We start from the raw sequence: 26,939 nt of genomic DNA on the forward strand, positions 1-26,939 counted from the left end.
AACTCGCTTTTCCTCCAAGAACCCATGCTGGCATATGTAGCACTCCTTCCTCCACTGTTTCCCCAGAACATGGACAAGCGTGTAGACTAGCATGATGCAAATTGTTTGAATTCATCTGGAGTTTACTGAGCTGCCTATCTCCACTTCAGTCACGGTAAATTCTGCTTAACTTTACTTGGATGTTGGTGATGACTTCTTATATTCCAAATGACACCTGAGTAAAGCATACATGATAAATATTGATGTGATGAAAACTTGCTACTGTGACTTGCTAATATTCATCAAATTGCTGATTACTCTGTCACCTTTGATTAGACATAACTATAAATAAAGTAATGCATTGTGAGTTTAACACAAGCAGATTAGCATGAAGAGGGTGTTGGGTAGGAGAAACAGAGAAGCTAAAACTATTTTATGAGTTAATATCATAATCAGTAATTTAACTCAGGACAAGGTTAAAAGCTAGCCCGATAAAATTGAGCGTCTCACAGAATATGTGCAAAAGATATTACATTCTGATAAGGATATTGATGATAGAAGATGAAAGGTGATGAAAGATGACAAACTGCCTTTGAGTATAAAATATTTATTCCTAGCTTTCAGAGAATCAACAGTTGCGATCAGGGAAGGTTGTAATCACATGTGAGAAGTTTTGGTTTTACTCAGTTTCTCCTTTTTCTACTCTTAAACTGAGTTGATCCTGTTTCTGTATCAGTTACAATTCTTAAAAATCATCATTAAAAATTGTACTTATTTTTATGCACATTTCACCAAACACAGTCTGTCTGTAGAAATTTTCATGAATATCTTGCAATTTTTCTATGCTTTCCTCTCTATCTCTATCTCTATCTCTATCTCTATCTCTATCTCTATCTCTATCTCTATCTCTATCTCTATCTCTATCTCTATCTCTATCTCTATCTCTTACCTCTACCTCTACCTCTCTATCGATAGAAAGCGACATTGTGAAGCTTGAAAAGTTCCATCTTTCTAAAGTCTATCCAAGAAAGGTTCAGCCAAAAACGGGTCTCTTAGCCTTTTTTCCACCATCTGGTTTCTTTTGTCATTTTATGCTTTAGCAAAAATAAGCTAAAGTCTTGAAAGAGAAATAGCCTCCCCCCCCCCCCCCATGATATATCTACAGTGTCTGTGTTGTGCTAATCAGGAATGTATCCAACCTGAAGCTTCAAATATTATTTCTACTTCTGCCTTTTTTTAAAAACTTTTTTTTCTTTTTTTGTTGAAGTTCCATGTAGATAATCTGAGTCTGGTTTGGTCAACTATATTCTGCTGTTAAAGGCAAAGGACATAGTGGTTCCTCCATTCCAGATAAAGAATCTAATTAGGCTTGCAATCAAGCCTGATTTACTTCACATTCTTGGGCTATCTGAAAGCTGCAGATTTTATGGTATATAGGACCAAATGATGTTTATAATGCCTCTGTGTATTACAACGAAGCAAACTTGTATCTAAACTCCACGTTTAAGCAAGATTGGGATTATCTAATTAGATAAAATGATAAAACCTTGCACTGTACTGTATTCTTCTCCTGTAGAATTGGTTTGTTAATAAAGAAAATTGGTGCTGACGAATTTATCTTGTAAGTTATAAATATAGTTCTTTATGTTATGGGAGTGACCTTATCACCGTGAAACTAAGATAGTTGGTGTGTATAGATTTGTAAAATGGAATCATATTCTCTCACAAGATTTTTTTATATTGGTGTTTCTTTCTCTCACAGTTAAAATTTCAGTGAAATGATGCCAAACGTGACTGTCATCACAGATTTCTTACTTATGGGATTTTCTGAGCAATGGGAGTTCCAGATTTTGCACTTTGTGGTCTTCCTCATGATGTATCTGGCTATCCTGATGGGAAATCTTCTCCTCATCATTCTGGTAGTACTGAACAGCCATCTTCAGACACCAATGTATTTCTTTCTGGTCAATTTAGCAGTTGTTGACCTGGGATCCACCTCTGTCACCATTCCCAGATCAATGGCCAGTGCCCTCAAGAATACAAAAAGGATTCCATATTCTGAATGTGTTGCACAAATGTTTTTCTTTCTCTTCTTTATGTCATCAGACATTTTCCTTCTCACTGCTATGGCCTATGACAGATATGTTGCTATCTGCCACCCTCTACGCTATATGTCTATGATGAAATGGGGAAGCTGCTTCCAGATGGCAGGTGGTGCATGGATGCTAGGCTTTCTTAATGCTGCCATGCATGCAGGAACCCTTTTTTCATTGCCTTTCTGCTCCAAAGTCATCCATCAGTTCTTCTGTGAAATCCCACACCTCATCAAGATCTCCTGCTTTGATCCCAAATTCAGTGAAATCTGGGCTCTTCTCTTTAGTACTTTGGTTGGTGTTGTTTGTTTTATCTTAATTATCATGTCCTATGTAAAAATCTTTCAGACAGTATTGAACATGTCCTCAATGACAAGCAGGCAAAAGGCCTTTTCTACTTGCATTCCCCATCTAATTGTTGTCTGCTTATTACTTGGTACAGGCATATTTTCCTATTTCATGCCAAACTCTGGGTCTTCTTACAGTTGGGATGAGGCCCTTGCAGTGATCTACTCTGTGATCCCTCCAATGATGAACCCTGTAATCTACAGCATGAGGAATAAGGATATCAAAATTGCTTTATGGAAGTTCTTTAACCAAAGGATTATAATTCAAAATAGCAGACCATGCTAAGAACAACTATATATCTTTTGCTTAAGCACTAAAAAAAAACAGATTTTTTTTGTCCTAAATATTAACATCTTTATTATCTTATAAGCCTTGTGAACCACAATTTACTTAATTAGATACATTGGGCATAGTCCTGTGAATCAGACACATACACTTATATGAAATGGTTAATAAGTTGGAATTAGAAGTAGTAACCCTAAGCGAAGGAGAAATTAGATGTGACATCCACATTTTCACATTAATAGGTTGATGATACTATACAGTCAGGTCCAGAAATATTGGGACATCGACACAATTCTAACATCTTTGGCTCTGTACACCACCACAATGGATTTGGAATGAAACAAACACAATGTGCTTTAACTGCAGACTGTCAGCTTTAATTTGAAGGTATGTACATCCAACTCAGGTGAACGGTGTAGGAATTACAACAGTTTGCATATGTGCCTCCCACTTGTTAAGGGACCAAAAGTAATGGGACAGAATAATAATCATAAATCAAACTTTCCCTTTTTAATACTTGGTTGAAAATCCGTTGCAGTCAATCACAGCCTGAAGCCTGGAATGCATAGACATCACCAGACGCTGGGTTTCATCCCTGGTGATGCTCTGCCAGGCCTCTACTGCAACTGTCTTCAGTTCCTGCTTGTTCTTGGGGCATTTTCCCTTCAGTTTTGTCTTCAGCAAGTGAAATGCATGCTCAATGGGATTCAGGTCAGGTGATTGACTTGGCCATTGCATAACATTCCACTTCTGTCCCTTCAAAAACTCTTTGGTTGCTTTTGCAGTATGCTTTGGGTCATTGTCCATCTGTACTGTGAAGCGCCGTCCAATGAGTTCTGCAGCATTTGGCTGAATGTGAGCAGATAATATTGCCCGAAACACTGCAGAATTCATCCTGCTGCTTTTGTCAGCAGTCACATCATCAATAAATACAAGAGAACCAGTTCCATTGGCAGCCATACATGCCCACGCCATGACACTACCACCACCATGCTTCACTGATGAGGTGGTATGCTTAGGATCATGAGCAGTTCCTTTCCTTCTCCATACTCTTCTCTTCCCATTACTCTGGTACAAGTTGATCTTGGTCTCATCTGTCCATAGGATGTTGTTCCAGAACTGGGAAGGCTTTTTTAGATGTCGTTTGGCAAACTCTAATCTGGCCTTCCTGTTTTTGAGGCTCACCAATGGTTTACATCTTGTGGTGAACCCTCTGTATTCACTCTGTTAAAGTCTTCTTTTGATTGTTGACTTTGACACACATACACCTACCTCCTGGAGAGTGTTCTTGATCTGGCCAACTGTTGTGAAGGGTGTTTTCTTCACCAGGGAAAGGATTCTTCGGTCATCCACCACAGTTGTTTTCCGTTGTCTCCTGGGTCTTTTGGTGTTGCTGAGCTCACCGGTGCGTTCCTTCTTTTTGAGAATGTTCCAAACAGTTGTTTTGGCCACGCCTAATGTTCTTGCTATCTCTCTGATGGGTTTGTTTTGTTTCTTCAGCCTAATGATGGCTTGCTTCACTGATAGTGACAGCTCTTTGGATCTCATCTTGAGAGTTGACAGCAACAGATTCCAAATGCAAATAGCACACTTGAAATGAACTCTGGGCCTTTTATCTGCACATTGTAATTGGGGTACTGAGGGGATATCACACACTTGGCCATGGAACAGCTGAGAAGCCAATTGTCCCATTACTTTTGGTCCCTTAACAAGTGGGGGGCACATATGCAAACTGTTGTAATTCCTACACCGTTCACCTGAGTTGGATGTACATACCTTCAAATTAAAGCTGACAGTCTGCAGTTAAAGCACATTGTGTTTGTTTCATTCCAAATCCATTGTGGTGGTGTATAGAGCCAAAGATGTTAGAATTGTGTCGATGTCCCAATATTTCTGGACCTGACTGTATATTGGGATAAGAAACATGTCTGTTTAATGAATGGAAGATAGTTTTAATTCTTCTCTTGCTCAAATATTTGGTAATTAAATATATATATATATATATATTCATTTCCTTTCTTAAGGATAGCAATCTCGAGGTTGGGGTCAGAGTGCTCTGGGAAATATTCATTACTGGTGTCAGATTTTGTGCAGAGGTGGACTGGTATATCCTATGTAAAATGTGTTCAGGCAGGGTAAGAGATGATAGCATATTCTATAGAAGCAAATATTGGCGTTGTGATGTTGTGGATGAGACAATAGGATTTCTTTACTGTGTGTGGATCACCCTAGTGCAGTCTGTTTTTCAGGCTAATAGCTGCTTCACCCAGGGTAGCTGTCTGCAAGCAAATGCAGGACACCAACGGCATACAATCAATATGTCAAGATTGGGTGTAGGGATGTACTTTGTCAAGGCATTGCAGATACCGCCACGATCTATTTAGAGCTCCTCTCCACCCAGCATTCATTGTGTCTATTTCTCAATCCCTGAAAGAACAGACCCAATTGAACAAGGCATTAGTAGCCTTGTTGAAACTGTGAAACTGAAACATTTGCCACTGTGGAATCAGTTTGCACCTAAGCAAAAACACACACACTGAAACAGTGAGTAGTTGAACCTTACTGAAACTGCTATTCACCATAGATGGCAAAATATGTTGAAGTTAAAGCCCTAAACCATCAGCGCACACTCAATCTTGCTGAAACTGTATGTCTGGATATTTGGGCCCTCTGGTTCTGGGGACTTTCTATCTTTAGTCTTGGATAGGATTGCACTTCCCCACTCAAGACTGGTGCACAATCTGATGGTTGTCTTGAATAGATAGCTCCTGCTCAATGAGTAGGTGGCAACAATGGCCAAGAGGGCCTTTGCGTAAATTGATCTAGTGCACCAGTTGTGCCTGTTCCAGGATCAGGAAGCACTTCAGACAGTCACTTATGCCCTAGTCACCTCATGGGTGGACTACTGCACTATACACTATATGAAGCTGTCCTTGAAGAAGTCTCAGAAGCTACAGCTGGTCCAGAATACAGGAGTGCAGGTAGTGATGGGTGGGCCACACTATGTCTATGTGATGTCACTGTATACGAGTTACATTGACTACTAGTTGACTTCCATGTGCAATTCAAGATTCTGGTTATCACCAATGAGCCCTTCATGGCATAGGGCCTAGCTATTTGTAGGATTGCTTGTGTGCAATTGTTTCTCCCTGTCTGCTGACATCAGACACAGTGAGTGCACCTCAGGTCCCTTTGATAAAAAAAAAAAAAAGTCATCTATTGAGATCTAAGAAGTGTGCCTTCTATGCTGTAGCTCCTGCCTTCTGGAATAGCTTCCCCCCAGAGTTCCATACAGCTCCAATCTTGATGATGTTTGGAAAGTTATTGAAAATGTGACTGTTCTCCGTGAACTTTGGGAAGAATGGCAGTTGAGCCCTTATAGAATGTTTTATTGTTATAGAGAGTTTGCCTTCTGGATGTTTATGATCCATGTCTTTTTTTTTCGTTCTTTTCTTCTTTTTCTTCTTTTTTGTGTTAGCCACTCAGAGTCATTTGGAGTCTTGTCTCTAAATCGCATTAAATAAATGAATGATTTTCCCTTTTACTTCTCTGAAAGAGCGTAACTTGGCTATTCTCCTAGATTCATAACTATTGTCAGAAGAACAGATGGAGGCCATGGCCAAAGAATCAGCCCAGCTTTGACTGTTGTAGCAACCTTACCTGGAGCAGGAAGACCTGACAGTTCATGCCTTCATCACCACCAGGATAGACTTGAATAGTGCTATACATAGACATACCTTTGAAGAATACTTGAACACTGCAGTTGTTGAAGAAGGCAGCTGCCCACATGTGGCATTTATCCTACATATTTTATTTATTTATTTGGTCAATGTATATACAGTAGTTGTCTTCTCAACATATGACTCAGGGTAGTGTACATTTATACCTATATTGTACTGAGCTGATTTCTGATAGGTTTCTGGATAGAAATCAAAGTGCTGGTTTTAAATATTAAGGCCTTGTATGACTTGGCTTCTAGGTATCTAAAGAAGAGTCTCTCTAGATAGACTGTTTAGTCTGTTTAGTCATTTGTTTAGTATGCTTGTCCTGAATAGGGTTGTTGAGTGTCCTTGTCTGTGAGAGGTGAGAATAAAAGGTAGTGCTTTTCTGGGGTGGCTACCCCCTTATAGAATAGCCTCCACATGGAGGTCTGATTGGCACCAACTGGGCATCTTTCAGTACACTGATTTATCTGATTTTATTGTTATTTATTATTTTGCTTCTGGGTTCCCTTGTATCAGAGTATTTAATATTTTATTATTGTAAACTGCTGTGAGTCTCAAGTTTTAATGGCTTTTTTTTTTTTTTTTTTTGGACAAATAAGCAAACAAACTGGATACCCCTTGGAATACTGTAACAAATTCAACAGATTTTTTTTTCATAAATATGCTTTGGCCCATGATACATCCACACAATCATAAAAGCATAGTTTAAGGCTATTGAGTCTTGCTCAGTGCAGAAATCCACCTTAAAACATACTGATAGATATCACCCAACTTATATGATTTCTGAGTCAGCCCCTGAAAAGCTGTGCAGATTATTTTTATCCAAGTTATTGGGACTGTATGAATATTTATTCTATGTAAGACTAAATAGTTTTTCATCCTGATTTTAAGGTTTGCTCATTAATCAATTTCCTTTTTTTTCTTAATCAATCCATCATACATCTGTCAGTTTAACTGTTAGCAATAAGATACTGGCCTTTTTTCTTTAATTATGTAACATCAATCTGAGGATACCATGGCTATATTTTCTCTCCAGGCAATTGACATGAGAAGTATCAAGTAGATACCTCTCATCCTCAGGCAGACAGCATCAGCACGACATCACAATGGGTAATGTTTGGTCTCCATGTAGACTGCATCACTACAAGATGTACAGACAAGTCAAGCTGAAGTAGCACTTCAGGAACCCAAATGAGTGAGCCAAGTCCTAGACTGAATTTAACTTTTCTGTGATGCTGTGGTCCTAGAGGAGACAGATCTAACGATAATCAGGAATGTTGGTAGGACTCCAGATTATGATATCAGTTTCCATGTTCTGAGGTTTTACATTCCAATTCAGTTCCTATATTTTAGAAAGCAAATTACTGAATGGTGATATTGATTTAAGCAAATTTGAGAAACTACTTACATTCTTGTATTATGCCAATTGTTTACACTTATTACTTTAATTAAGATTTTATACTTAGAATTATGGGTAGTGATCATATCAGGTCTCCACAGTACAAACTCCTTCCGTCAGTCCAAATTGTTATCTCGGTTTGCCATCTGATAGTCATAGAGATAATTTTGAAACTCCAATGGAGGTTTTCTAACTAGCATTTTCAATTGTCATCTGGCCATCATTGTGATGAGATATCACTAACAAAGAAAGGATTTATATTACTATGGCAACTGTGGAATGATGATAGAAATCATTATTTGTGGAAGTCCTCCATTTAGTCTTGGAAGTAAAGCTGAAATTTAGAGAGATAATCCAGAGATCCCTAGAACTTTTGAATTACTGTTACAATAAATCAGGAAAGGCATGTTTTGTCTCACTCATAGTTAATCCACAATCAGAAGGAGTCTGGTAGCAGGTTTTCTGACCAGTTAGCTTCAAGCCCTAAAGCTGAAACTTACAGAAATAATCCACAGATTTTATTTATTTTGTTTTACTTCCTAAAACTAAAAAGGAAAACTGTGTTTTATCCCATTTGTACTCAATCAATCTTTCTTTGCTAGTCTGAGACACATGTAATCAGACCTTCCCACTTATTGTGCTTTATGGCTTGTGAATGACCTGGAACAGGCATCTTTAGATTACTTGTGATATAGCCTTGGTCAACAGTTGGGAATTTATGCAGACAACACAGCCATACATATTTCAGTGAGATAATAGCCCCTAAAGGGTGAAGAATGAATGAGTAATCCACACTAAATGACAAGAGTACACACAAGCAAAATTTTGTTAGTCATCTAACAAATAGCACAGTATAGCTAAGTTTTGCTTAAGCATTTTCATGTTCATACTTTTCACTCTCACATGCTCTCACCAAATAAGCCTGTGTGTGTGTGTGTAGGAAATGAGGTGCATCATCAAATGCAAAAAGTCATCCTTTTTACAGTTGTCCTTCTCCTTTCTGCCACAGTTGGGCCTCAATGATTGTTGCTGTCATTGCTGGACTAAGTAGGTGTTGCTTGATGTTCAGTTTTCATCTAGTCACTGGCTACCAGAGTGGTCTGGTTTCAAACTAGTCCACTCACTGATCTTCACATAGTCAAGGGGTATGTGATTTCTTAGATTACTTTTTTATTTGTTTGCTTTCTTGTTATGCTTGGTTCTTTTTTTCTTTTCCCTTCCTTCAGTTTCTTCTCAGGTTACTAACTTCAGATATAGTCCATGGTATGCACCACAACTTGTTCATTCAATGACTTAGAGAAGCTGAATTAGAATAGCACAGACTGAAGGTAGCAAAGACTTAATCATTAAGCATCATGATGCAAAAATAACCAACATGCTTTGTGATGTCTTGATGGAAGCTCTTTCCTTTCGTACTTGGTTCATAACATCACATATATGTATATGAAGGATAGAGTTTGTCAGGAGTTTGTCCTCACACATATTTTGTCACTTGCCCCATTTATACCCCTATGGATGCTTATATTAGACCTGTATTATTTCAGTTGATGGACTTTAAGTAGGACAGTGTCTGCAACCAAACCTATATGTACAACCCTAGAGTTTAATTCAAAGTGTCTTTGATAGTGCAAATCAAAGTTGTGATGTAGTGTTAATTCTAAGGAATACTTGAGTACACTGGTCCTTAGGAGACAGCCATTTTAGCTCATGACATAATATTCTGACAGGATTATGGAAAACTAAAGGCAGTAAACAAAACATCAGGTGTTGCCTCAATCCTTAATTACCGAAGAGAAACTTCCACTTTTCTGTAAGCAATAGTTTGCATGACTGAAGGCATATAAGAGCCTCTTTCTAATGGTGAATATTTGTGTGAACCTGGTAAATATAGAGGTGTGCAAAATTCCAGACATTATTTGCTGGACCAATGCTACTATCAGTAATATTTTGTATTGGACCTTTCTCATGTTGAAAGGAAACATCATGTCCTTTCCATGCCACTGGAGAATTGCATCTTCCACCACTACAGTTGTGATTGTGCAATCATTCCCTTGCATATAGAGGACTTTAATGTTGTGTCCCTGTTCCCTGTGGGGCTAGTTAGCATATTTTAATTCAGGTCTGTTTTGGAAAAACAACCATAATCTCTGGATGCCAGTTAAGGATTCATTTCCATCATATGACTTTCACATTCATTGGTGTTCAGTGCTAGCTTTTTCTCCATCAATCTTCATCATACGCCTGTGGTTGAACTAGAGTTGTGCTGTAAATCTGTCAGAAAAAAACTTTGAGAGGTTTGTGAGATGTGAAAAAAATATGAAGAAACAAGAGGAAAAAAAAGTGAGCACAAAAGGCTTGTATGAAGGATCATTTTCATTATCTATTTTATTTATTTAAAAGGCTCAATGTGGAAACAGTAAGTTTTTAAATTTTAAATTTGTAAAGAATATTCAAGAAAGGTTCAATGGGCAAGTTTGTAAAAACCTGGCTTCTTAGCTGAGTTTTGTTTGGTTTTTTTGTTTGGTCATATATATAGTTTTGAGAAAAATAAGCTAAAGTTTGGAAAGAGAAATGTAACATTTTCAATGATGCAACTGCAGTGTCTGTGTTGTGCCAATCAAACTATCAAATCTGGAGCTTCAACTTATTTCTTATTTTTCTCTTGACCAATTGTTGTAGACATGCTTAGATAGTGTATCTAGAGAAAGGCTTCTTCAATAATATTCTTTTGTCTACACAAAGCCTACACAAACAGCACGGTAGTTCTTCTACTCTATTTCAGAAGGAGAATCCAACTAAATTTGCAATCAAACCTGATTTATTTCACATCCTTGGATATATCTCATGGCTGCAGATTTGGGGGTGGGGGTGTAAGTAAAAATGATATTTGTAATATCTCTGTAATATTAGAAGAAACGTAAATGATTGTCTCTAAAATTTCAAAGGTTGGCAAAAATGGAATTCCCTAATTATATGAAACGATCAAATGCTATGCCAACATTTGATAACCATAACCATGCTATGTTCTTCTATTAAATTTGTTTCTTAATAAAAGGAAGCTGGTACTGAAGAACTATCTTTTTAGATCTAACTGTGTCCTTTTACATCATGGGAGTCACCATATTTTGTGGTTATATGGGATCATATTCTCACACAAGAGATTTATATGGTCTTTCTTTTCCAACAGTTAAAATTTCAGTGAAATGATGCCAAACATGACTGTCATCACAGATTTCTTACTTATGGGATTTTCTGAGCAATGGGAGTTCCAGATTTTGCACTTTGTGGTCTTCCTCATGATGTATCTGGCTATCCTGATGGGAAATCTTCTCCTCATCATTCTGGTAGTACTGAACAGCCATCTTCAGACACCAATGTATTTCTTTCTGGTCAATTTAGCAATTGTTGACCTGGGATCCACCTCTGTCACCATTCCCAGGTCAATGGCCAGTGCCCTCAAGAATACAAGAATGATTTCATATTCTGAATGTGTTGCACAAATGTTCTTCTTTGTCTTCTTCCTGTCATCAGACATTTTCCTTCTCACTGCTCTGGCCTATGACAGATATGTCGCTATCTGCCACCCTCTACACTATATGTCTATGATGAACTGGGGAAGCTGCTTCCAGATGGCAGGTGGTGCATGGATGCTAGGCTTTCTTAATGCTGCCATTCATGCAGGAACCCTCTTTTCATTGCCTTTCTGCTCCAAAGTCATCCATCAGTTCTTCTGTGAAATCCCACACCTCATCAAGATCTCCTGCTTTGATCCCAAATTCAGTGAAATCTGGGCTCTTCTCTTTAGTACTTTGGTTGGTGTTGTTTGTTTTATCTTAATTATCATGTCCTATGTAAAAATCTTTCAGACAGTATTGAACATGTCCTCAATGACAAGTAGGCAAAAGGCCTTCTCTACTTGCATTCCCCATCTAATTGTTGTCTGCTTATTACTTGGTACAGGTATGTTTTCCTATATCATACCAAACCGTGAGTCTTCTTACAATTGGGATGAGGCCCTTGCAGTGGTCTACTCTGTGATCCCTCCAATGATGAACCCTTGTATCTACAGCATGAGGAATAAGGATATCAAAACTGCTTTATGGAAGTTGTTTAACGAAAGGATTACAATTCAAAATACCAAACTATGGTAAGAACAACTATATAATGTTTGCTTAAGAAAAAAAAAACGAGAGAATTTCATCTTAAAGACTAGCACCTTTACTATGTCAACAATTGTGAAACCCAGTTGACCATTAAGTCTGTTGGGTATAATCCTTAGAAACACACACACACACACACACACACACACACAGAGAGAGAGAGAGCGCTCTTACTGAATGGGGAGAGAAAAAAGAGATAGTGATAAAGGAATTATTTAAAAAGTGGGAGTTGCAGGTATTAACTATATGAGTTTGGTCTAATGGTTAAGGTCCTGGCTCCAAAACCAAGAGAACATGAGTTCTTCCTGTGTTAGGCATTGAAGCCAGCTGGCTGACTTTGGCTGTTCATTCATATTCCACCCTATGAAGGTACTAGCATTTCTGACAATGTTGCCAAGAAAACTGCAGGGACTTGTTTCTGTCATAAGTAGGAATCAGGATTGACTACCACTACCATGACAAAAATATTAAGCAAATCAGTAGTTATGCATGATGCCCACATTCTTGTGTTAATGAGCTGGTGAACTTATGTAGTAGGATAAAAAAAATCCTACTACATAAGTTGGGTCTCTTTTTAATCAATGGGAAATGGTGGTACGTTTTCTCATGAATTCTGACTAAGGTGTTTTGGATTAAATCTTTTTTAAGTGGTTGTTTTGTTTATCAAGGGTAGCAGCTTTGAGGTCAGTAGCAGAATGCCCTGGAAAATTGCTATCAATGTTTTGGATATATCTGATGTCGGATTTATACCCATCTATGCTTTTGTGTATAGATGGGCAGGTTTGTAGCATGTAAAAGTAGTAGAAACTGGGTAACAGATAATGTCATATTCCATTGGAACAGATATATGGTTCTGCATTGCGGGTGACAGATTAGGATTTGTATTACTGTGCTGTAGTCTGTATTTTCTTGTTAATAGTATTTTACACACAGGGTAGCTAGATTTAAGCATATATAGCCACCAACTATTTACAATAGGTTTATTAAGTTTTAAAAAGCAGAAAGATAAAAACTAACATGAACTAATAATCAAGAAAAAAAGTAGAGAGGAAGAAAGCTAGAGGTAGAGAAAGAAAACAAAAGTGCTGAAAAAATAGAGAAAAGGAAAAAATAGAAATACGGAAACAATGACTTCTGACTTCTTATACAGCAGATATAAATGAAACATTAAATAACCTCTTACTCTAAAACTACATCTTAATATAAATTTTTGCATAGTCTATTTTACTAATCATCAAATCCATACAACATAATTTCATTTTTTTTTCCTGTTGCTTGCAAAAAGTCCAAAAGGGGCTTCCAGTTACCATTAAAGTTAGTCAATGTTTTTCTCTAATCAAAGCTGCCAATTTCACCATCTAACTTCAGCTAACTCTATCAACTTTAGCATCTATTGTTCCATTGTAGGTTATGTCAAATCCTTCCACCCTTGAGCATATAAAAGTCTAGCTGTGGTTATCATATATAAAAACAAAGTCCATGAGCTTTTTCCAACTGCTTATCCATCAGTCCCAAAAGAAATGTCTCTGGTTTTTATTGTACATTAACCTTCAAAATCAGCCACCAACTATTTACAATGAACTAGTCAGGACTGGGCACAGGGATGTGGTTTGCTCAAGGTATTGCAGGTAGTATAACAACCATTTGTTTGTTTATTTCTCCTCTCCAGTCAGCATTTATTTGGTCTGTCTGTCAAACGCAAACAAACAAACAAGGGTTACAAATAATGAGCAGATTGTAGTTAAAAAAAAAAAAAAAAAAAAAAGAAGAAGAAGCATCCCCTTGTTGGAAGAATTTCTTCCCTATGGTTCATTCCTTGCTCAGGTCAAAATACCAGATGCCATAATTCAGAGTTAAACATACAGTACATACATACATACATACATACATGCATACATATCACCCAAGGCAAAAGCATTGAGTGCAGCCAGCCCCCAGCCAGGGATGCAATGTCCTTTTACTACCAGGTATAAACAACTAGTTTCTACATGCTTAATTCTAGAATTTTAAAGTTTAACTTTCCTAATAAGGCATAGCCTGATTTCTCACTGTTCTAATTGCCAGGTCTGATCTCTATTGCTAGAAACATAATGGTTTCATCTCATTCCTTTCTTATCTGTCTACGTGGCCCTTTCACTTCTCTATATTGGTGAAACACTAACTCCTTTCTAAACTGGCATTTGTTCAGCTGTCTACTAACTATTTTCCAACACTCCCCCCTCTGAGCCTTCTAGAGAAACATCTTTCAAAGGCTCACCTTGTCTTTGTACTTATCACCAATTTTCTGCTTAATTTCCTGAATCTCCATGTGCATAGTGAGTTTAGCAGCACAAGGTTTGCAAATTTTAAAAAAGCTAGAGCATACAGTAGGTAAATTACCTAGACATTGAAAATGGCAACATCCAAACGTACAACAAAATCCACAAATTACAAACCCGTAAAGATAAACAACTACAGGGCAAGCAAATACTTCAGTCTGACAAAAATTAATAGTTCATTTCTAATGGGCAAATTGCTGGTATCACCCAAATAAGTAAGCTAAGATCCAGTTGTCTGTGTCAGGAACTCCCTTAATCTTGAGTGGAGGTACTGCAGGTTCACCTAGACTGGAATCAAAAACAGCACGTTTCACATGGGTATGATGGACCCACATGGTCCTTTCACTAGTCTTCATAGTGCTATGGGTAGTTAACAGAACTTGGAAGGGTTCATCCCAGCTGCGCTGTATTGATGTGGTCTTCTGGAGGTCTCCTGGTTGATCTGGATGCAGTTCACAATCCAAAGGGACCAGCTGCTGATGGCTTCCTTTCTTTGCAAGATTCTGAAATTCCCTGCTCAAGAACAAAAGATAAGGATGCAAAGAGTCATCTCCTGTAGGAAGGGTCAAGGAGTGGAGGTCCAGACCCTTAGTTGTACAAGGAGGATGATCAAACAGCATGTTGTGTGAAGACAGGCCACAATCTTTTCTGTGTCTATTTCTCAACTGAAATAATACAAAAGACAAAGCCTGGGGCCACTTCAACTATATACCCTGCCAAATTTTGCTCTATAAAGGTTTAATTTTCCTGTTAGCACTCTCCATTTCCCTTGACACCACTCGTGTGGAATGGGTGGCAGGGAAGGCCTCAAGCCATTGGTGATTTGGTCATGAGTCACCAAAACAAACTTGTATCCATGTGTAAGGGGCAAAGAAAATCCATTTGTGAATATTCAAAAATAAGGTAGGCCCAGGGATGCCCCCCACTTTGTGAATCCTGGGCCTAGCAGTAGCATTAAAAGCTTGATATCTAGGGGACACAGTCCAATCTGGAAACTTCTACATAGTGCTCCAGGAGCAAATGAATGTGTTTGAATAGCATCTACAATAGCTTGGGTACCACAATGTCTTTCATGTGTAGTTACTGAGCCAGAAGATGAAGGAGAGCATGTAAGGCAATTGGTCCCCCCATCAGGAACTATCCAGAAGAAACCATTCCAAGAAGCATCATACAGAAACATTGCCAGTAGCGGTCTTAGCATCTGAAAGAAACTTCTCATAAGCAATAGCACAGGGAACCTGAAACACAGATGCAAATACTGAAAGAGACAAAGGTTGCTGAGCAGCCCATTTAGCAACCTGAATAGCAAAGTGATTGTCTTTGGTAACAGTAGAATCATTGTGTTTATGAGCAGAGCAATGAATGACAGCAAGTGCTGATGGGAGAAGAAGCACATCTAACAGTGAAACAACCAGATCTGCATGAGCAACCTGGCTGCCTGAAATCAAAAACCACCTCTGTTTCAAAAAGGCACTAATAGCGTGGCAAATATCAAAAGCATACTTACAGTCAGTGAAGATATTAACAGCTTTTCTCTAGCAATATGACAAGCTTGAGTTAAGATAGTCCTAGATTTATCACGGTAATTGGGACTGGAATTTCCATTGCTAAGCAATGTGGTCATAAAGCACGACCACATTGCTTAGTGATGGCAATATCAGCAGTCCAGGTTGCTATCCTTAACTGAATTCCATGGTTGTTAGATGAGGCAACTTCCTGCCAGCTTCCCGCAACCCACAGCAGTGGGGAAACTTGAAGGAAGTTGCAAGTCCCAGGACCACAGGCATGTAAGTGGCTGCTGCTGGGTGGGGGAGGGAGCGAGGGGGTGCACAAGAGGCCCCATGCTGATCATGGATGAGGCAAAGAGGTGCACAAGTGGTTGGTGCAGTACGAGTGGAGAGGGGCTGGGGGAGGGTGCACAGGTGGTGGGGACTTACTCCACCAACTTGCAACCTTCCCTGATGGCTTCTCACTGACTTTCAGGGGAAGCCTGCAGGGAAATTTGCAAATGGCAATTATGTGATTGCAGGGCACTTGGTAACCAGTCATAACCCAAACAGGTTGCCAAGCACCAAGATCATGATCATGTGACTGTGGCAGATCTGGGATGGCCAGAACTCTGAGGACTGGTCATAACCACCATTCATTCACTGCTGTCGTAACTTAGTCACTGCCCAAATAGTGTTAGGTTGAGGACAATCTATAAGTTCAGCTGTTTGGGCTCCCAAGAATGGTGGCAGGGGTTTCACCCAACAGATATCCTTTAGGGAAACAATTGCAGCTCCTGTAAAGCAGATTCCATCAACCATAAAGAAAGACCGTCACAACTGATTTTTCAATTATTAAAAGATTTGAAATTTAATAAACTTGAATTCACATTTAAAAGTGATGGAAACTTTTCTTGATACCTTTTGATTGCATTAGACAAACAGCATCAAAATTATGTTTACAGACAAAATTAATACAAAAAGAAGTGGGGAAAGTAAGGAGAAATCTCAAAAATAAAACAAACAAAAAAAGGATGCTGAAAAGTTCTCTTCCTTGCTTCTTTGTGGGAAGATCCCATTCTGACAATGACAAAGGTATGAATGTTTCCTGCTGCAGGGCTAGGTTCTCCCCTGCATTTTACCATTTGCATGAAACCTCTGGAAATTGTCATCTCTTGGTTGAGCTATTATCAATATACTGATGAAAGTCAGTTGTCTATCTCTATCCTAGACTGAACCAGAAATGGTGTTGATGTTTCAATGTTTCAGTGACATTGGATGGGCCTGGATGGAAAGAATCAGGCTAAGACAGGACTAAGTAAGAAAGAGTTGCCTTCCTAGAAGATCAGGTCCATGACTTGGGCATTCCCAGCTAATCCCAGATACAAAGGTGGAGGTTGCAGCTAGTGGGCATTTTGTTTAGCTTCAGTGATGCTCCAGTTATGGCCATTTTTGGAATGGGAGGGCTTGGCAACAGTGACTCATGACTTTTCTACTACTAGAATGGACTACTGCAATGCATATGACACCAAATGAAGTTGTTACCAGATCCCCATTTGCATGCTTCACAGCTGGCTTACGACAAGCAGAATCAATGGAGAAGCTGGCAATAAAATCACAAGTCACAGTCAAGTTATGTTTCACTTAATGACCAAATGGGTAGTGAGGTTATAAGTCCAACATGGTCACGTGATGTCTAGCTTAATGACTACATTGCTTAGCAATGGAGTTCCTGGTCCCAATTGTGGTCATTTTGTTTAGCTTCAGTGATGCTCTGTTATGGCCATATTTGGAATGGGAGGCCTTGGCCTTTTTCTTATCTGAATCAAGACAAAAATTGCTCAACTGGCATAAGTTAATTCCAAGAAAATGCTATTCTTGGATATAGAAAAATAAGGGAGCAGAGTATTGTCTCTCCTAATATAGAGGAGATTTGCAGAAGGCTATTTTGAATTCTCCACAGTACCTCCTGGAGAACATTATGTTTTGACTGAAAACGTTTGTCACTTCTGTTCCACCATATCTATCCCAAGTGTCCCTTAGAACAAGGACTACATTATGATTTGGCATTATGGGAATTTCAGCCTTCAAAACTTTCTATTGTGAAACGAGTCCCCTGTGTGAGATTTGCCCCGTTCGACAGAGAAACTCTCGTGACACGTGTGGTTCACAAAGAAGGTTTACTCATGCGTAACGTAGTAGTCACAAGCAAAGCCAGGACTGGCTTGGTACAATTGCATCACTTGTTATATTCCCCCCTTCCCGCGCTTTTTCCCGCCTCGTGATCGCGTTGCGGCTGTGGGCTATTAGGCCCCCCAATGTCCCCCCTGATCGTTCATGATGGCAGGGTCGGTCAGAGTCCATTGTCCTTGATTGCCAGTCCCCCTCCGGCTGGGTTGGCCCCTCCCTGCTACGTGCAGACCCGCGGGTTCTGTGCTGCGTTGCGATCTTGTTTCGCTGCCCTGCGGCCCCGTTCCTTGCTTGCTCGCGCCGTTATCAGTTCGTAATTAAAAGCTTCCGCTGCGGTTTTCCTGTTTAGCTGGCCGCAGGTGGCTCGTTAATTCGCGGCGCTTTCGGTTCCTCTTTTCCCCGCTAGCTACCGCCGGTGGATTCCGCGTGGTCTGGTTGCGAGCTTCCCTGCAACCCCGTGCTTCCCTGAAGCCTCGTGCTGACCGAACCTGACACCCTGCACACAGGTGCCTTTAGGGATGCCTTGCTTTTTCTTATGAGAGCGATTTGGTAATGTTAAGGACACTGTCTGAGTCTCACCAATTTTGCAGCATGATAAACACAAAGAATAAATCTAGGCATGAAAGGTCATCCTAAAATATGATTTTTGATTAAGGTGTATTAAAATTAGCAAAATCATTTTTTTCTCTTCTTTGGGTTTTAACTGTGACCTATTAGTGCTGAGGCACGTGGAGAAAATCTCCAGACGCCAAGGTCAGCCAGATATCCCTCCTGAGTATCTCTCTTCTCATTCTGCTCAAAAGCAGCAGCTTCTTCAGGTGTGGCTATGAAGTCACAAGCATGGCAAGAAGAAGGTGAGAGGATGTGTTAGATGTGTTAGAAGTGTAAGAAATAGAAAGAATTGGAGAAGAGAAAAAGGCAATGGAAGATATCAGGTAACATTTTACTTGTACTTTGTTAAAGATTGAAGGGAATAATGTGAAAATCTTCAGACTGTGCCAGATAACTCAAAATTGATCTGTCCACATCAGCTTGATTCAGCCTAGAGAAAAACAGTAACTATTCTATTTGTATCTTCAAACCTTATTTCCCCCCCTTTGGTTCTCTATTCCACTTTTTAAATCTTTCTTTTGATGTCTTTGAAATTTTAAAAAATAAATAATTCTTTCAATGTTACTGTATGTAACTATGGGCATTGTTGCTACATTGATTTCAGTCAGTTGTCCCCAAATATTAGCATTTCTACTTTTTATTTCCACAGATGTTTCTGCTGCCATGACTACTGTTTTCCATCAATATTTCTTTTAGGGTGTTTAGTTATTGTTCAGAAAGAAGGCACTTTAAACTGAAAATTTAGAAAATTAACATTTCTGTGTCTCCATAACCAGGAAACATTGTATTTCCAGTGTCATTATTAAAGCACGTTGAACACTAAGATACAGCAAAATAAAAGTACAGTGATGTGATCTCCTCTCAGGTGGAATCCACCTTAGAAATGGCAAGGTGAGAAGTGAGAACAGAACTTGGGAGATGAGTCAAAAGAAAGAGGTCTGACAGGTAGCAGAGGTGACAAAAGATCGGATTAGTGTTAGTATAAAAGTATATTTAGAAAATGTATCATGTGTAATGAGAATCAAGTGGGAAATGGGGGGGCGAACTCAATTATTAAGATTATATTTTGCTTACAGGAGATCCTACAGTTTATCTAGGTAGAGTTTGGAAACATGTTGTTTAATTATAAAGATTATATTAATTGTTTTGTAAAAGGTATTTTTCATACCTTTAGAAAACATATATATATATTAATCATAATGACACAGAATGCTGTTTACAAATAATATAAACTATTGATATTCTTATGAAATAAGACTTTGTCAATATGATGATATATTATATTATTATACTATATTATTAAGATTACGCTATATCATACTGTATTTTGCTGTATTATATTGTATTATTAATATGTGCATTTCATTTTCCTACAGGAGAGAATACAAAGTCCCGTCTAATGGAACAAGTGTAACAGATTTCATACTTCTTGGACTTTCTGGAAGTTGAGAGGTTCAGATTTTATATATCATACTCTTCCTGATTATGTATCTTTTTATTTTGGTGAGAAATCTCCTGATAATTCTTTTGGTAGTGTTTAATAGTGATCTGCACACCCCCATGTATTTCTTTCTGATCAACTTATCCATTGGTGATCTTGGTTCCACCTCCATCATAATTCCAAAATCTGCACTTAACACCTTCATGAACTCCACATGGATATCATACCCTGGATGTGGAGCACAAATGTTTTTCATTCTTTTTTTCCTTGCAACCAACCTGTTCCTTCTCACTATCAGGGCCTATGACAGATACGTCGCCATCTGTCACCCATTGCACTTTGGATCCATAATGAAGTGGTCCACTTGCCTCCAAATGGCTGGAGGGGCATGGTTGGCTGGATTTCTGCATGCAGCTCTACACACAGTGAATATTTTTTCAATGACCTTCTGCTCCAACATCATCAATCAATTCATCTGTGGACTTCCACAATTAATCAAGCTTGTTTGTTCTGATTCTTACCTCAGTGAAACCTGGATTCTTCTCTTTAGTTCATCCTTAGGATTTGGCTGCCTCTCATTCATTATTTTGACCTACGTATGGATCTTTACCACTGTGCTGAGGATGCCCTCAGCTGAGAGAAGGGAAAAGGCCTTTTCAACATGCATCCCTCACCTCATTTTTGTTTCCCTATTTGTTGGCAATAGCCTCTGGGCTCACTTAGCTTACCTGATGCCAACCTTTCTGTGCAAATTGGAGGAATCATTTACTGTGCTCTATACTGTGGTTCCTTCACTGATGAATCCAATAATCTATAGCATAAGAAACAAAGATGTCAAAGCTGCCTTTTGGAAATTCCTTGGTTGGGGCCATTTTAGCAGGAATAATGCAAAGCACTGTAACTTTATTCCTCTGTTTAATTATGATATTAAGCATAATGACAACTTGTAAATAGATGAGAATTCCTAATTTGGTTTTTTTTTTAAAAAAGTGCTTATTTAGGTGATTTACTCTAAATTGTGATTTGTTACATGTGCAGAATTAAATGGGTCATTATATACCATATTGTGTTTTATTAACATGAAACACGGTTCCAAAATGGACAGTTACAGTAAGTAATGATTCTTGCATCCTGCTTTCTATAGAGAACTAACTCTATAGGTTGGGATTAGAAGTCATTATGTATCCATATACTACAATGAGGAACTGCAATCATGAAAGTTCTTCAGAGATGTAATGCATACATTTCAGCTTTATGGTGTATTTTAATTAAAAAAGGAGAACAGCTTCTTCTAAATGGGAAATAATGATTTCACACACTGGAAGTCAGTTTCAGAAATTATAGATGAGATAATTCACACAATCTCTTAATCAGCCTCTGGAAAGATGTTAGATTAAGACAATTTCAATATCAGGTGTAACAAGGAAGTAGGGGTTATCTCTTCAGTTTCTTTTGCTCTTGATTTTAGGGGAAGGTACATTGATCAGTTTTCCTTCCACAGACAGAATTTGGGTGATAGCACTTAGATCAGTCAATTTTATTGTAGACAGAATAAGCATGAAGTTTGTCTTTCTTCTTCTATTTATTAGATCAGCCTGAAGATGTACTGTTCTCTCCAAGCAGAAGGTGTCAGAATAAAGTTGCTGTATCCAGTTTTCACCTTCAGAGAGGAGATTGACAATGCTGGCATTTCTTCTTCAGTCTGTAACATCAGTCTGACACAATGGCCTTTCTTTCTTCTCCAGATAGGAAGCCAATTGAAACTCTTATCTCTAGATTATTCCTCACCTCTTCTTTTGACCACTTGCATCTTGTAGACCCTTTTGTGGTTTTGTGTCACGTTTTGTGTGAGTCAGTGACAGCTGAGCAGAGTAGAGTAGAGTAGAGTAGAGTAGAGTAGAGTAGGGGAAAGGAAAGGAGAGGAAAGGAAAGGAGAGGAAAGGAAAGGAAAGGAAAGGAAAGGAAAGGAAAGGAAAGGAAAGGAAAGGAAAGGAAAGGAAAGGAAAGGAAAGGAAAGGAGAATTGGTAGCCCATAAAAACTAAATTAGTACTGTGTGAATAAGCATGAGCCTTGTGGATGTGCCTCAAAATTATAGCCTATACTAATTGTTCATTGAATTTTATTGGAGAATAAATTTTTAATTGTCCATAATCATGTCTGAATGTGTGAGTCAGTGACAGCTGAGTAGAATAGAGGGAGAGAGGAAAGGAAAGAAAAGGAAAGGTGCATTGGTAGCGCATGAAAACTAAACTAGTACTGTGAGAATAAGCATAAGCTTTGCTGATATACCTCGAAATTATATCCGATACTAATTATTCATAGAACATTATTGGAAAATAAAGCATTAATTGTTCATAATCATGTCTGAATGAGTAAGGCATTAACATGCCATCCCCATGCCAACTGGAGAAGAACTGATAAGAGAGGAGATACCATTCACTCTCAGAATGCCCAGTTCATCATTTTAGAATGGTGGCATTTAAATTATATTGATCTATCCACAAAATTAACTTGGAAGAAAATAAGGCATTTCTGATCTATATCTCTGTTGTTTTTGTTGTAGTTTGTAAAGTTATATCTGACTGGTCAATGAAAATAAACTTTACTAACTCTGATTTTCTTTCCACCATAGTAGGAATGTGTTCCTCTAACTAAAGCATGAAAGTGACCCATTGCTTTTAAAGTAGATGTTTTCATAATGTTGCCTTCAACCTTTTCATCACTAAGTGATGCATTTATAAAGTACAACTGTATTGCTTAATGATGGCAACCTCTGCAAGGACAGTTGACATCATTAACTGAATCCCACAGTTGTTAGGTGAGGCAACTTCCTGCTAGCTTCCCACAACCAAAGTCAGTGGGGAAGCCAGCACGAGGTTGCAAGTCCCAGGCCCACAGGCATGTAAGTGGCTGCTGCTGGGTGGGGGAGGGAGCAATAGGGTGTTCTAGAGGTGCCACTCAGGTCAGGGAAGGGTGCACAGGGGTGTGCAAGTGTTTGGCACAATAGAAGTACAGAATGGGGGAGGGTGCGCAGGTGGGGGAGACTTACCCCACCAACTTGCAATCTTTCTTGCCAGCTTCTTCATGGGAAAGCCTGCAGGGAAGTTTGGAAATGGCGATCATGTAATTGTGGGGTGCTTGTTAACCAATCATAACCCAAATGAATTGCCAAGCCCCAAGATCATGATCACAAGATGTGTTGCTGGCACTCTAGCCTTAGCAGTACCTTTCCTTACACTTTTCCAAATTTCTGCATATTTATGTTCATTTTCAAAAGCTTTCTTTTGTTTAGTTTATGTTCTCCAATGCTTTCCACAGAGTGTTCTTGATAAGATTTGTTTTATTCACCTTTTCCCCCTCTTTGCAACAGATCTCAGATTGAAAAGAAAAAAGCTGCATTCCCATCATTAGATATTTTGCTGACTCCTTTATTAAAATAACTCCCATTGCTAGGGAACTTTCAAGCATTTAGATCATATCTTCTATTTTACTTAACTTGTTTGGACAATGTTGTAAAATGACCAGATTTTTTCTATTCCATAGTAATTTTGGCTGAGAAATTTTGGTGAAAATGTTCTTCCTGTGACAAGTCCATTCAATCATTATTTTACCTTGCCTACGCTAGAAAGAATGATTTTAAATTTCACAGCAGGGTAACTCAATGTAATTCCAAAGAAATATATCAATATATGTACATAGAAATATTGGCCTATGCATTGTGGTACAGAGAAGCCATTCCAATTAAAGTTGGCAGTTCAGAGAATTAGTTTCAAGGCACCAATGCTCCCTTAAGAGATATCCATTGAAGACTCATGAATCACATATTATTTTCCAGTTTCTCTCCAGAACAAATGCAGTTGAAAGAAAATAAATAAACACTAATAAAGAAATTAGTGATTTCAAATATCATCGCTGTCAAGTGCCCACCCTTAAGAATTGGTATCTCTTCTCTAATATGTCTAAAATGGAAGGCATACATTTTATGGTGTTTTATGAAAGGCATCAAGATAATTTGTAATTTTTTTTTTCATAAGGTACAACTGGTGTGCCAGTTGCACTCCTTCCTTGATTGGGAGTCCCTTCAGACAGTCACTTCGGCCCTGGTCACCTCACATTTGGATTATTGCAATGCGTTTTAAATAGGGCTGTCCTTGAAGACTACCAGGAAGCTACAGTTGGTTCAAAATTCAGTGGCACGAGCAGTGATGTGCCTATACCTACGAAGAACAGAATCTTGCAAGCCAAGGTATTCCCTGTGACACTCTATGGAAGTGAAAGTTGGACTTTAAAGAAGCAGGATAGGAGGAGTATTTATGCTTCTGAAGTATGGCATTGGAGAGGACTCCTGAGAATATCATGGACAGCCAAGAAAACAAACCGATGAATCATTGAACAAATCAACCTAGAATTCTCACTCAAGGCACAAATCAGCAGGCTCAAATTATCCTACTTTGGACACATTACGTGAAGATCCAGCTCTCTGGAAAAGGCTTTAATGCTGGGAAAGGTAGAAGGAAAAAGAAGAGGAGGATGACCGGCAGCAAGGTGGATAGACTCAGAGAGGCAATGAGCGCACAGTTGGGAAACATGAAATAACAGTTTAGGGATAGATCGTCTTGGAGAAAATTTATCTATGTGGTCACTAGGAGTTGAAAATGAGTTGATGGGACATAATCAATCAATCAATCAATCAATCAAAACTCACCCTCTTGTGCAATGGGTGAACCTTAGAGAGTGACCTGGCATTAACCAGCAAGAGCTACACCCTCAGGCCACCTAAAGCTTGGTGACTGGGCATTGAGGATGAAGACATTGGACCCACATTCTCAGTGAATGGCCTGTCTTTTGACTCCCACAGTTCTTCCCATTGCCCATGAGCACCATGATTTTCCTGCCTGCCTCTGACCCAACCGATACACTAACTTCCACTGTCCCCCTGCCAACTTACCTCCCACCTCATCTGCAGTCACTCCTAGTACACTCACAGTAGACTGGATAGTCAGCACCAAGAAGCTTCAGATTACTGTTGAGCACTCAGCATTCTAAGCACAATCCAGCAGTTCCTTCCCTCCTCTAAACTTGTTCACCTCCCCCACAAACCAGCTACAGGAATTAGTTCACCTCCCCCACTACCAAACCACAGCTTAACCCAGGGGAAACTAAGTTAAACACAGCTTAACTTAGCTAACTAACAGCTACGGCAAGGCCTCATCCCCTCTTCTATCTCCTACATAGACTTAGATTTCTGTGTACTGCAGAGGGCAGATGGACTGTGCTTACAGAATGTCTATAATAAGGCAATTATGTACCCGTTCCATGACTGTCAACCACAAGCATGTTTCTGGATATGGGGTTAAGTGTTTGAAGACTCAAGATATATTGACATATGCTGCATGAAGTCTGAAAGGAAGGTCTGCATTTTTCTACTTACCTTAGAATTTTTTTTTTATTAATCACTCCAGTGTTAAATAAACAATGGTTTAGCATAATGTATGAAACAAGCTCCAGTAATTCAATCTGCCACCTGAGTTCCTTGTTTTGATCTTAAAATTGTTTGACACTGGGAATGCATGACAAAAATATCCTTATAGATATTTGCACATAATTAATTTCTGCTTTAGTTTTGTTCTTAATGGAAGGCTACTTCCATTAAGCAGAAACCAGGAGCTCATGTTAACTTCTTTTATTTTTAGGTTTGTGGGCTAAAAGTAGATTGTCTTATCTGATTCTGATACCAGATTTACTAATGACATATGGTACCCAGGATGCTGCTAAACCAACTCCAAATATCTTAAAAATCAGGATCAGTAACTAGGGATATAGGATTGTAAGTCATCACCTTCTCAAGCACTACCATTAGTCCAGAGCAGCAAGGCTCTACTACTCTTGTCTTCTATCTTTTATTTCCTCAGAAAAACCAAGGCAAGAAATGCAATAAGTTCAATGTGAGGAAAAAGAGGATAGAAAACATCACCAAAAGAAAATATTAGAATCTCCATAATTTAGACAGGACAGATTTGATATTCTTATTTCTTATGCTATAGATGATTGGATTGAACAGGGGTGGAAGCAAAGAATATAGGGCAGTTAATGATAAATCTAAGTAAGATGAGGTGTTAGAGGGAGGTCTCAGATAAGCCAAGCATCCAGATACCAAAAACATAGAAAAGACTATAAGGTGGGGAAGACAAGTGGAAAAGGCCTTCTGCCTTCCTTTCACAGAAGGGATTTTCAACACTGCCTTGAAGATCATGGCATAAGACACAAGGATCAAAATAAAAGAACCTAATGCGGCAGTAATACTGGCCACTATAACTCCAACTTCAACTACATTGAATCCAGAGCAGGATAACTTCAGCAATTCTGGAATTTCACAGAAAAACTTACTGACAACATTAGAACAGAAAGGGATGGAAAAGGTACCAATGGTATGTAAAATTCCATAAACAAGACCTGTGACCCCTACCAAAATCATTATTTTAGTGCAGGCTTTCCAATTCATCACCATCTCATAATGCAGTGGATTGCAAATAGCAACATACCGATCATATGCCATAACTGTGAGGAGGGAGAAGTCAGAACCTACGAAGAAGGTAAAGAGAAAGACTTGAGCAACACAACCAAAGTAAGAGATGTGTCTGGTGCCCATAAGAGAATTTATCATGGACTTAGGGATAATGACTGAAACAATGCCCAGGTCCTGCACTGCCAAATTCACTAGAAAGAAGTACATGGGGCTGCGTAGTTGATGGTCAAAAGCTACTACAGAGATGATGAGCAGATTTGCTATTGCAGTTGCCAGGTATAATATGAAGAACAAGAAGAAATGTAGAAGCTGCAGGTGCCGATCTTTTGAGAATTCCAGGAGCAGAAAGTAAGGCACAATGGTTTGATTCTCCAT

General features: G+C 38.8%; 3 protein-coding genes and 1 long non-coding RNA gene across 4 annotated transcripts; 3 read left to right on the forward strand and 1 right to left on the reverse strand.

Annotated features, from left to right (window-relative positions):
• The first annotated feature begins 1,928 nt into the window (after positions 1-1,928).
• On the forward strand, positions 1,929-2,705 carry LOC148215804 (olfactory receptor 14I1-like). The gene has a single exon (XM_088142518.1). It carries the CDS (start codon positions 1,929-1,931, stop codon positions 2,703-2,705), a length of 777 nt encoding a protein of 258 aa, XP_087998644.1.
• Positions 2,706-11,203: 8,498 nt separating this feature from the next.
• LOC148215805 (olfactory receptor 14I1-like) lies at positions 11,204-11,980 on the forward strand. The gene has a single exon (XM_088142519.1). It carries the CDS (start codon positions 11,204-11,206, stop codon positions 11,978-11,980), a length of 777 nt encoding a protein of 258 aa, XP_087998645.1.
• A 6,817-nt stretch (positions 11,981-18,797) lies between these two features.
• Positions 18,798-20,094, forward strand: LOC148215806 (uncharacterized). Its single transcript, XR_015796488.1, has 3 exons — positions 18,798-18,838; positions 19,373-19,487; positions 19,973-20,094. It is a non-coding gene; the product is annotated as an uncharacterized LOC148215806 (long non-coding RNA).
• Positions 20,095-26,024: 5,930 nt separating this feature from the next.
• LOC112542356 (olfactory receptor 14C36-like) lies at positions 26,025-26,939 on the reverse strand. Its single transcript, XM_088142551.1, has one exon. It carries the CDS (start codon positions 26,937-26,939, stop codon positions 26,025-26,027), a length of 915 nt encoding a protein of 304 aa, XP_087998677.1.

This window comes from Python bivittatus, unplaced genomic scaffold, assembly GCF_059951505.1.
Source record: "Python bivittatus isolate LINGU-HERP-01145 unplaced genomic scaffold, Pbiv_v1 ctg000440_np1212, whole genome shotgun sequence".
In the NCBI taxonomy this organism is placed as follows: domain Eukaryota; kingdom Metazoa; phylum Chordata; class Lepidosauria; order Squamata; family Pythonidae; genus Python; species Python bivittatus.

Bases quoted from the DNA above. Each gene is read 5' to 3' on its own strand.
- LOC148215804 (XM_088142518.1), top strand. From the start codon at position 1,929: ATGTATTTCTTTCTGGTCAATTTAGCAGTTGTTGACCTGGGATCCACC.
- LOC148215805 (XM_088142519.1), top strand. From the start codon at position 11,204: ATGTATTTCTTTCTGGTCAATTTAGCAATTGTTGACCTGGGATCCACC.
- LOC112542356 (XM_088142551.1), bottom strand. From the start codon at position 26,939: ATGGAGAATCAAACCATTGTGCCTTACTTTCTGCTCCTGGAATTCTCA.